Source organism: Diceros bicornis, chromosome 28, assembly GCF_020826845.1.
Source record: "Diceros bicornis minor isolate mBicDic1 chromosome 28, mDicBic1.mat.cur, whole genome shotgun sequence".
NCBI lineage: Eukaryota > Metazoa > Chordata > Mammalia > Perissodactyla > Rhinocerotidae > Diceros > Diceros bicornis.
In genome coordinates this window covers 37,600,213-37,612,233 of record NC_080767.1, presented here as the reverse complement: position 1 = coordinate 37,612,233, position 12,021 = coordinate 37,600,213, and the positions used below count along the sequence as shown (strand labels likewise).

Here is a 12,021-nt window from a genome sequence, read left to right as displayed (position 1 = left end):
GTGCCCCGGGCGACGACAAAAGCATTCCTGTTCCCTACAGTTTCCCTTCACCATGATGCTGGGGGACAATTATGACTCCATCCTGGGCCTTGCCTGCTGTGCTACCTACCCCAGGCAGGACACTTGACTAAGATCCTCAACTAACGATCAACCTCTCATGGAACAAATGGTCACAGAGACAGCTAATTACCAGTCACCCCCAGACCCTCTGAAAGCAAGGTGGGGAAGTCAGAGAAGCAGTCTGAGGGATCAGAATGATGGAGAAGGGGAGAAGGGAACTGGTGAGGAAGGACCAGAGGAATTCACAAAAGAGGAAGGATGAAGTCAAGAAGCAAAGTACAGATAAAACGTATCAACTGGAAAACACTGCCCTTGGGATTTTCTATACATTTTCGGCCAAACAGTCAGAAAAATGAATCCAGAAATACTGAAGTATATAAAGATGAAAAAGTTAAAGAGAAAGATCTATTCATTAAGTCACAGAAATAATAAAACTACTTTTTAAATATAATGTGCATGGAAGGAAAAAAAAAGAAAATGACGAGAATATTCCCAAACAATAATTATTCCCAGAAGGTGGGTTTTTATTTTCTACTTTGGATTTTCTGTTTGTGGTAGGGTGCTTTATTAAAATTCTGATTTGTTTTATTTTTTGTGATTTTCATTTACCCCATTCCAAGAAGGCAGGAGGGCTCTCTGAGTTCTGTGGCTCAGAGGAAGGCGATGTAGCCTGGCTAAAAAAGCAAAAGATTTCTGCAAAGTTCCAGCTTAAACTTACTTTTCTGAAAAGAATGTATCCCAGAGGGTTTTCCAGAGGGAGAAGGGGATCCAGTGCCTTTGAAGGAAAAGAGGAAAAAACAAAAAAGAGCTATTTCTCAGGACTAGAAAGAAAACAAGAGTTGGCACATTCTGCGAGTGGGGCCTGTGGCCACTTGAGAAGCCACGTGGGCCTCGGGAGGCTGGACTCAGAGCACTGACCAGGGCTCCCAGCTGAGGCGAGACCCTCACTCACCAGGCTGCCCAGAAGCATGAGCACTGCCGGAGCCAGACAGCAGGAGTCTCGACAAGAACTACTGTGGGCCGAAACCAGGGGCACCCTGAATACTGTGCTCTAAATAAGAACCCTGGGTCTTCTCTGACACTGGCCTGAAGGCTTGAGGTCAGGTTTAATTCAATTTTAAGAAAATATTGTGATATTAATTGTATAGCAAGTGTGAAACAAGATAGGTACCTACTACAGTCATGTGCTGCATAACGATGGGATACGTTCTGAGAAATGCATTGTTAGGTGATTTCATCTTTGTGTGAACATTATAATTACTCACACAAACCTAGATGGTCCAGCCTACTACACACCTAGGCTGTATGGTGCTCATCTTATGGGATCACCGTCACATACGCAGTCAGTCTGAGTTTGACCAAAACGTCGTTATGCAACACATGACTATACATGTTCTCCAAATTTTCTAAAATGAATCCACTTTACTTTTATAATCAGAAAACAGGTCAGCAACAAAACTTTATTTACAACAACTGAAGAATCTGCCTTAAAGAACACTATCACTGTCGGCACTGGGGGTGTGACTTCACGGCTCCAGAGGCAGCTCCGACCTTTGCGAGCACTGCTCCTTGACCCTTGTGGTCTGCAATGCCCATCTGTGCTGCAGCAGCCTGCCGTCACGGACATTGTTCAAATAAGCCCAGAAACACACACATTTTCTTTGTGGTCTTTTCTGACTTAGCAGGCATGGCTGGAAAATCAGGGGAATGCAAAAGGGTTATAATGGCACAACCACTTAAAAATCAGAGAGTTTCAAAGGTTCTTTCTGGCATCAGTCTCACTTTAAATTAATACCGACACATCTATTTTGAAAGCGTGTTAAATCAGCAGGGAGGGATGCTTTACACATAGCCATCCTCAATCCACAGAACCTCCTGTTCTCACAGCGAAGTGTGAGCTGGTTCTTCCAAGACAAGATTCTCTCTTTCTGACTCAGTTTCGAGAAGGTGAAATCACGCTCACGAGTGGCAATGAAATGAATCATCTTAATGAGCAGCAATCACCCCAGGCCTCCTTCCACACAGCTGGTCTCCGCGCTGTGCACCCCCTGCCTCTCCACCAAAGAACGCCGGGCTGCCTCACAGAGTGAGCCCCAGGGCTCCCCCAGCCGCCCCCCAGGACCTTCCTCCTCCACGCCTCAGCAGGGCCCAGGCCTGGGGCTTCAGGGAAGGCTGAGCAGCACAACAAGAGCGCAAGGGAACTTGCCTTTTCCATCTGTTGCTGATGCTTCTTGTAAATGCCTGATTGACCTAAAAACAAACATTTGGGAACAAAAAGTTAGCTAACAAACTTGCACTCCTTTCCGTTTCCAGCACTAGTAACTCAAGGCCTTGAATTCCTCGATTATAAATGGAAGGGCTGGACTAGATGATGTGGAGCACTCTCCCCCAACAATGGGATCTCTGATAATCAGCACTGCGCCCTGTGTGGTGCTCAACCCTGCGAGTTAAAGATGCCCTCTGCTGGCTGAAAAAAGTCTGGCAGGAGCCTGGGTGTGAGGAGAAAACAAGACAAAACACAATCATTTAACACCGCTGACTTCTCGACCTAATCTCCCATTCCTACAACCATCCCCCTACCAACACTACTAAGCCGAGGAGCATCACTGAGCTCACCTGCTTCCTGCAGAGAATGGCCTCCATAAGAAGGTCACACGCCAATTTTTAAAGTCTAGGTCCAGGGGCTACGAGCACATGGCTTCGTTCAAACTTGGTATTTCATTGACTGGAGATTTATAGCTTTGCTGAAAAATGCAAACCTCCAGGGAGTCTTTTTTCCAGCCGTGATGCGCCGGTAACTACCTACCATCATTACCGTTTAGGCAGGGAACATCAACAGTATTAAAGAAGCTCTAGACCAGAGTTCTAGGTAGAGTTCACAGGCACCAGGGAAGTCTTTCTTAAAGCGTGAGAACAGCACGGGCAGATACAGCACATGGGAAGAGAGCTGAGGTCCTGACACGGCCATGCACCCTTTACTTGACCCTGAATAAGTCATTTCTCCTAAAACCTCCGCGTTTGCCCACCTGTGAGAACTGAATGGCACAACATGTGAACGCTAACTAGCACAAAGATAGCACAAAACCAATGCTGGCTGAAACTGAATATTTAAAAAAAAATCATTGATACTATTTCTTAAATCACCTCTCTAGTACTGATTTTTTTCATTTTACAGCAATTTTCAGGATATTTACCTTAGAGAATCTTGCCATTTGGCATCTGCTTGTTAGGGTTTTAATTATGAAATGGCAGGCAATGGCCCCTTGTAGCTCTATAGCACGTTTGGGTCTTCCCAACCCCCTGTCCCTTCTACTTTACCGCGCTGATAGCGGCAGATGTAAGACTAGGGTCTTATACTCCGTTCCCTAATAATAAGATGCTCTTTCTATCTGAAGACAATGCTGGTCCCCTGTTACAGACGCCTGAGTTAACTTATTCCTGGCAGGATGTGGGGAGGTGTGGAGAGTAAAGACTCATTCACGCTCTCTCTGCCATGCTGGTAGGTGTCTGCTGAACTGCTCTATGTACACATGTGATGTACAATGGAATTAGGGTTAAGAGGGAATCTGATTGGGTGGAATGAGGATTACACTCCACTGGCACCATGCTCTAAAAAAACCAGAACTGCATGACCTGATAAACCCCAGGATCCTAAAGAATATTCATTTACTGCATGGGGCATTGTAATGTGGAACACCTCACTTCTAATAGAAGGCAGGTACATCTATTTTCTTCAACTTTATTCCAAAAGAGTTAATTGCTTTCAAGTAGCCATGGAACTAGAGCACTCTAAGGGTGTTTTACTTTCGCTAGCCTTTTGTCCTCTGCTTGTTTCCTACTGTACCAAGAATTTCCTCCACTTTGCACGAGATGTAATGAGGATATTCTTTCTCATCAACCACTGACTTAGCACTAACATTTCTTTACACATAACCAGAGCACAATATATGCATCTAAAGCCTGCCATCTCCAGGAATGAAGCAAACCATTCTGAAGATATCTAAAATGTTTACATGCTGAGAACTATCACTAGTTTTACGTTAATGTACTTCCTCATTTTCCACCTAACTTGACAAGGAAAGGGTAAGGGATTTCTTCAACTCCCTTCCCTCCAAATTCTTGCTGCTATTTTATGCTGCTACTAAGTTCTCATTTCCAGACCTTTTCTATTAGAGCCTAAATGGTGCTAAAAGCCACCCATGGTGCCAGACTAGATCTATCAGAATGCACTCGGGAACTTGATAAAGACACAGATTCCAGGGTCCTGCCCTGGAGACTGATTCAAGTCAGTCTGGGACCCAGGAAGCTGTATTTTTTAAACAGATGCCTCGTGTGATTCGAACCAGTTTGGGGATGGCTGGTTCAGCTGTTGGGTTTGATGAAAGCCTCGTGGTCCCTGTGGGTACTCACCACACCACTGGGAAGAGGATGGCTCCACAGCACAGCAGGTCAACCAGAAACAGAGAATCCTTCCACAAGCCATACTCAGTCGTCCCCTCCTCAGTGGACTCTATGATGATGTAGGCCACATTTGCCAGGACCTAGAGGGCATGAAAAGTCGCTGAGGCTCCCAAGCATGGGTAGATCTTTACAACCAGAGCCCCAGTAGGGGGGTGGACACCTGGCCTGCAGGCCCTCAACCTATGGCCACAGCATTATTTCCAGTCCCACACGCTCTTCCAGAACTTTGCCACTCTCCTATCAAGAAGCAGTCTCTGTGCCCTCCTCCTGAGACTGTGCTTGCTCTGACCAATAGAGGAAGCTGGAAGTGAGGCCATATGATTTCCAAGGTAGGTCATACACAGGATACAGCTTCTGCCTGGCTCTCTCTCTTGAGACACACACCTTCGCAGCCCTGAGCCTTCTTGTAGGAAGTCTGGCTACCCCGCAGCTGCCATGCTGGAAAGACCAGGCAGAGAGAGAGAAAGATGCCCAAGGAGCCCCAGCTGATCAAGTCTTCCCAGCCCAGGAGATAGATGCAAGTGAAGATTTCCAGATGACCCCAGCCACTGTCTGACTACGTAACTGTGTGAGACTTCAAGTCAGACCTACCCCGTTAAGCCACTCCTGAATGTTGCTGTAAGTCACTAAGTTTGGGGGTGACTGATTATGCAGCAATAGATAACTGGGACACTTGGCTTTTCTAGGCACTCTAGGCCTCAGCACAGTCACTCAGGTGCTAAACAGGGGGCACTTTACATCCCGTTTAGCCACGATGCCCACGTTCCTCAAGCCCAAGTTCTCCCTGTGTGGGTACCGCTGGTTCTCCCTGACAATCACTCTTCTGAGTGCCAGATAATGGGACCATCTTGTCCGAGACCAGAGCAGCAAGAATGGCAGGTTTCAGCCGGTGCTCGACTAGCCGCATTGCCCTTCACAGGAATTCCAGTCCAGGTGCCCTCTACAGTGGACACGGCTTAGTTCTTCCCCCTGAGGTTCATCTGTGTCCATGCTCTGCTTCATTTCCAAAATTAAGGCTGTGCCTTGTGTGTTCGGTCCCGATATTAAGCTCTTAGCATATTATGAAAAGTCTTTCAGATGACTAAACTGAGATGGCAATATTTTGAAAACTGGGATGCTGCTCAGCATAAGGGAGACATCATCTCTGAGCCATTCTTTTGAAGATTACCATTAGGATGGACACAAGGATTATAATCCCACCTCTGTAGTCCATGAGAAGTCCATGGTCCCAAACACTCTGCTTGACTTGCAGTAAAGGTAATTCTCCACACTTTTACAAAAATGTGCAATCTGTTGTGCTGCTATTTAGGAAGTCTCTAAGTGTAGTTTCTCTTTCTATCTAGGACTTATCAGTTAAATCAGCACAGAAGCCATACTTCACCTAATACAAAGGCAGAAATTATTTTGATATTTCAGTCTGCCACTGACACTCCTTCCGGGGTCCTCCTGAAGCCCCCAGAGTGTCCTAAACATCTGCATCCATGGCTCTATCTATGAAGACAAAGTGGAAAACAAGGCTTTCACAGCTTACATTCATAATTCCATTTTGTCCTTACTTCATACTCTTGACATGAGAGACAAAATGTTCCCAGAAGTGCTGGTGTGCAGCAAAGTGCCAACCATGTTCTTGAAACTCCATTTGTATATCACTCACTTCTTACTCAGAAAACGGCAGTGGCTCCCCGTGGTCAAAAGGAAGCAGCTTTAACTTTCAGGCCAATGTTCAAGGCCTTCCCAGACTGGTTCCAATGTTTAAATACTCGTAATCTCCTCGTATTTAATTTTTTGAATGTCCTTGTTTCCTCAGAGAGACCTGACATGTAACCTTGTGTTTTGCTCCTTCTGGGAACAAAAGAGGGGGAGCTGGGAAGACTGTGCCCATTCCATCACAGTCCCGGCTGCGTGAGGAAGAGCCAAACTGGAGGGGACGCAGCAGCTACCAGAGGGGAAGGGAAACAGGAGCTGTATGGCCCAGTGGGCAGAGGACCCAGGTCCAGCACTTAGGGGCTCTGAGACCTGGCCAGGCTGTAGAACTCAGCCTGGCAGAGAAGTGGCCCTGGTGGCTCAACAGAAAGACCCGTACAGGTCCTCAGCATCTTCTGTTCACTAGACACAGTATCACATGGTTCTGCTGCTGGTCCTTTGCCTCGGTCACATTTCTTTCCTTAACAGTCTAGGCAAGGCCCATCTCTGCCATAAATCCTTCCAGATCATTCGAATTTGGGTGATTACTCTCTCCTTGGACACCTCCAGCAACTGATCTGTACCATTCACTTGGCACTCACATATGTCCTTTATTACTGAATGGCAAGGTGGCTTTGCTGCAAACATTGCTAACCCACCAATCACCAGATTTGGGTGGGCTGATTTGGGTGCCTAGGGACTTGTCCCCTTCCTTCCCTCGGAAATCTGCCACATTTACACTGTGCTCCACAATGAGACCAGTTGACAAGAACAACTTTATCCAACAGATGCTCTTTGGCCAAGCAGAGCAGAGCAGCTGCACGTTCCTGCTAGGACGTCCTGTTAATATTATCAGTTCTGTACGTCCAGGCTCTGCCTCCACTAAGACTGTTACATATAAGACAAGGTTCCTCCCCTGAGGGGCTCACAGCCTTGTAAGGACTGGCCTCAGCCAGGGTCCCAAACATAGGAAGCGTTCATAAATGTCTGCCCCTGATGTCCACTTAACATTCTACCTTATGAAAACTCACTGGTGTCATTTGCAATTTTCAAATAATTTGTTACTAAAATCGCTTCTTTGTTAAGATGACCATTTTGTCATACGACAAACAGACGCAGAAAAGGCAGTGCGTTTCCCTAACTTTTCAGCAGCTCTCTGTGCAAAGCGTAGGTGTCCACATGCTGGTTTAAGGATGACTGATGGTCAAACATCTCCAAGTGCAGCGACCTGGGGTCTCAGTCTATCAGAACTCAGAAAGGGAATCCCCACCGGCAGAAGCTGGGGTTTCTGGGTGAGCTGACTCCCTCTTCCCAGACAGGCCTGGAGCCGAGCCCTGCCAAGTGCCAAGACAGAACTAGGACAAGCAGGACCAGAGTTCCCTCACCTGGAGTGGGATGACAATCATGAAGATCTTTTTGTCTTTATCGGAAAGGATGTGCTTAATGAAAGCCCAGCCGGTGCCAATGAGCGCGATGGTGATGAACAGAAGCGCCCCTTTCAAACTGGAAAAGAAAAAATTTAACAGACACCAACGGGTCTCTTCAGACTCTCACCCTGAGAGTTAGATTCTACAGCGCATTCTATGATTTCACGTGCTTCTTGCAAAAGATAGGTGGCCAAACTGAGGAAATTCATCTTACATGAGCAACGCTTCTCTCTGGGCACACAAACAGCCAGCTATGCACCCCACTACCTGAGCAGCCGATCCCCACAGGGAGGCAACCCCCTCCCAGGAGCACACCAACAGCCCCGGCATCTCAAGACTGCACAGCCACCCGTACACCACACATCTCGGGCAGGGCAGGAACCCAGACAGGCGGCCACAGGAGGGGGCCCGTCACCCTGGGGCAGGTCTCTTCCTACCACAGCCTCCCTCACTTCTCTCGTGAGTCATTTCGTGGTGTGAGTAATTCGAGTGTCACCTTGCATACTTACAGGTGAGTGATGTAGTACACCACGGCCCAGCCTTCGATGGGAAAGCCCTGGGAGGAGATGTAGTGATAGTCGATCTGCAATCAAACGAGTGTGGTTCAGAAACGCCGACCTACCTCCCGCCTCAGTGCACAGCAAAACAGGAAATGCCACGAGAGTCCCTCCCGACGGGGGCTGTCCCCCACCCCATACCCTAATAACTCACTCACCAATTCACAAGGAAGCATGTGAGTGCACTAACAAGGCCGGGCAGCCCGAGAAACCAGACTCAAGGTGTCAAAGTCACTAAGACCCAGCCCAGGTCCCTCTCTTGAGGCAGGTGATCACCTGGCAAATGGCTACCTTTTCTTTTCTTTAAAACCTCCACGGTTCAAATGCCACAGGTACTTTCAGTATTCCAGCCAAGAACTTTATCTTTCATACCCCAGCTGCTTGTTCCATAAGTAAATAAGTCAGTCAGTGAAAAATCTATGTGGAATCACCCAGCTTCAACCAGGTTTTCTTTGAAAAAAATCTGTACAATTTAGAGCTACCTGAAGCCACCATCGATCGCATTTTGATTAAAGTGGCAAGTTTCAGTAGTGTACCCAAAATGCTTCCTGGCAGAACTCACAAAGCTGGTACCAATTTCTTCATCTATCTTTCACTCTATCACAAATGGCCACCTAGCCATAGAGGGACTCAAGGATCCTATCATTCATTATCTATATGGTTCCAGAAAGAATCTGTTCACCTACCTCCAAATGGGAAGTTATCCAAACAACTGTCATTTCTTGAGACTGTAACTGGATGCGTTATGACTTTTTCTATGGCAACATTTGCAAGTGCAGCAGGAGAGCACCTGTCTGGAGACTGTCATGCTCACAGCTGTGGCCCGTGGGTGCCTGGTAGGCTTGGGAATTGGGCAAGTTGTGATCTCACACCCACGGGCAGGCTCATTTCAATTGGTACCGGTACTAACCTATTCAAAGCTTAAGCTCAATTCTTATAACTCAATCTTTAGAGCATCAGTTTTCTCCCAAATAACAGAAACTAACACTGAACTTCAAATCAAACGGGAACACGAGGGAATATTTGGAAAAATAAAGGAAGTCATGGAAACAATTCAGCAGGTGGCACTCTAATCTCAAGAAATGACCAAAAAAACCCCAAAGAAATAAAAATGAACAAGTGTGGGAAAACTCCGGGTCTGCAGGTAATATCAGAAGATGTCTTAAGTCTAATCTTAAGGAGGTTGTGATGATGTACCCCCAAGGCCAGGCCCCCCCAGACAAAGGAGGCTTCACGAGATAGAGATTCTTTTATCTTTTGTTTCCACTGATCTACCTCCTTCCTTCTAATTTATTTTTCCTAGCATACAGACACTGTACATCATTCCATAAATGACCCCAAAATACTAATACATACTGCATGGAACACCAAGGAAAGAGATTTGGTGAAAGGAAGGGCCGCCATCAACCAGTGAATTTTAAACACGTCATTCCTATAAAAACAGAGAGAAAAGAATTAAAGGAATATTCCATTCTCCCAAAGGACAGCCAAAGCTCCAGACATCAGATCTATTTATACAGAGGCAGTAAATACAATCTAACCAAACCACAAACATGATGACATTTTAAAAAGTAGTTTCTGCCAATGGAAAAGGCCTCAAATGGAGTCCTAAAGTCATCTCCAATACACAATTTAATGTTGTGAATGGAACTGAGAGTTATGCACTGAAGCCACACACGATGGGCTCCAAGTTCTGATAAGATGGAAATTGAAATAGGTTGCCAGCTTCCTCCCCAAAAACCACCTTGGAAAGGCCACGGAGGCAAGAATGAGGGGGATGGATCTACGAAAATGGCATGAAATCCCTGAGAAAGCAGAGGCGATCAGGTGCAGCTGTAGGGGAAATCAGCAGCCCAGAGCAGGGGTGGGTTGGGAGCCACGCAGCAGGGACGGTCAAGGGAAAACCTCGCGGCCATGCCCCTCTCCCCCACCCCGCCAGAACCTGCCAAATACAGCAGGCCAGTGGGGCAAAGCACCCATGCCCCCACAGGTACTAGCCCACCCTTGGCCTGCCACACATTAAGTTCTCTACTCTTTCTCACCTTGCCCTAGGAATTAACCTAATAGGACACACAAGGCCATTATGGAGGAAAACGTACAACTCTATTAAAGTACACCAAGAAAGATTTAAGTAAGAGCCACAGAGGGAACTCAGACTCTCAGATGTCACGACACTCCGCAAAGCCACAGCAGCAAAAATGTGGAATGGGCGCAGCCTCAGACGAATGAACCAACAGAACAGACCAGAGAGCTCAGAAACAGACTCATATGCATATGGAAGCTTGAGATATGGTAAGATGACACCAAATCAGTGGGAAAAGAACGGGCTGTTTAATAACTGGCACAGGGAAAAATCAGCTCAAACCTAGATATAGGAAAAAAGAAAGCTGGATCTCTACTTCACACTTACAAAAAGGGGGACTCCCCCAATAGATTCTGGCACTAAACATAAAATATGCATTTTGTGAGTAGGAAGGGGCCTCTTAAAATCTGAGAGGCACTGCCCAAAAGACTAAAATTAGATACCTTTGACTCCACTAATACGAAATATTTTTTTTCAACAACGAATACCATAGACAAGTTTAGCAGACTGGGAGAAGAAATTTGCAATGTCTAAGACAGACAAGGGACTTATATCCAGAATATGCAAGAAACTCACGCAAAGCAACAAGAAAAAGAAAACCCAACAGGAAAATAAGCAAAGAAGACAGGCAGTCACAACAGGGAAAACCCAAATGGTTAACAGGTTCTTGCAAAGATGATTCACATCCCTAATATTCGGAGAAATGCAAAATAAAATAAGGTACCAGTTGACACCCACCAGATTGGCAAAAAATAAGGTGTCGGTGTTAGTGAGTATGCGGGGAAACAGGACCTTAGGTACTGCTGGCAGAAGTATGAACTGGTATGGGCACACAGGTGGGCAATCTGGTGGCACTGAATGAAGTTAAATGCATGTTTACCCCACACCCACTGCACTTCCTCTGGGAATGTCCCTTAGAGGCTGCACAGAGCTGTAAGGGGACAGGCGGGAGGGAGGGTCACAACAGCACTGTTTGGGGGAGCAGGAAGATGGACACAACCCAGGAAAGCCCACCATTAAAGGGATGGATGAGTAAAACGCAGGGATGCACACTATGGGTGCTATAGGATAGCTAAAATAAATGAACTAGATGCACACACAGCAATGTGACTAGACCTTACTGAGTGAAAAACGTAGAAGAACAATATAGATAGTATAGTTTATATAGATTAAAAATACATGCAATACCAATAAACATTACTTATTTATAAGAATACACAAATATCCAATAACGCATACTGCACACATGTGAGTGGTTCTCCATGGGTGGGAAGGAATGGGAGAGGGGATAGGAAATGAAAGGGAAAATACAGCAGCAGCGGGGCCTTGCACGATGATGAGGATGGCGTGTCATGAAGTGACGCACGCTCAGTTTCCGGGCTGGTTTCCTCCCTGGTACTTTCCTGCTCTAGTCTCCACCTACTTGAAGGTCAAAAAGGAACTCAAGGCCAGAGTAGTCTGTCACTCCTAAGCAGCAACGAGATTTAGCCAGTGCAGAACTGCCCACTGTCAAGAGTGGTGCGCACTCACACCCCAGCAACCTCAACTTGCAGTCCAAGTTAAAACACCCACGGCTGGGGCAGTGATGTGACGGAAAGAACACAGGCCCTGAAGCCACACCAACCTGGCTCCAATAATGGCTCTACCCTGACGACCTGAATCTTTCCAAGCCTCAGGAACCTCTTCTGAAAATGGGGAACAATGACCTCAAGGAGCTGTTGCAAGATTCGCTGAACTAACCAACCTCGAG

At 46.5% G+C, this 12,021-nt stretch overlaps 1 protein-coding gene across 5 annotated transcripts in view; it reads right to left on the bottom strand.

Moving 5' to 3' along the window:
• The window catches only part of GPR107 (G protein-coupled receptor 107), a 108,055-nt gene that overhangs the window by 24,852 nt on the left and 71,182 nt on the right, over nucleotides 1-12,021 (bottom strand). For 3 of the 5 annotated variants that reach the window (XM_058524289.1, XM_058524285.1, XM_058524288.1), the window contains 6 exons: nucleotides 9,545-9,620; nucleotides 8,141-8,214; nucleotides 7,590-7,707; nucleotides 4,471-4,601; nucleotides 2,267-2,310; nucleotides 779-835 (listed from right to left, as the gene is read on the bottom strand). In XM_058524289.1, the coding sequence (XP_058380272.1) occupies nucleotides 779-835; nucleotides 2,267-2,310; nucleotides 4,471-4,601; nucleotides 7,590-7,707; nucleotides 8,141-8,214; nucleotides 9,545-9,620 (500 nt within the window). The remainder of the gene's footprint in view (nucleotides 1-778; nucleotides 836-2,266; nucleotides 2,311-4,470; nucleotides 4,602-7,589; nucleotides 7,708-8,140; nucleotides 8,215-9,544; nucleotides 9,621-12,021) is intronic. The other 2 variants (XM_058524286.1, XM_058524287.1) reach the window with 1 other exon arrangement.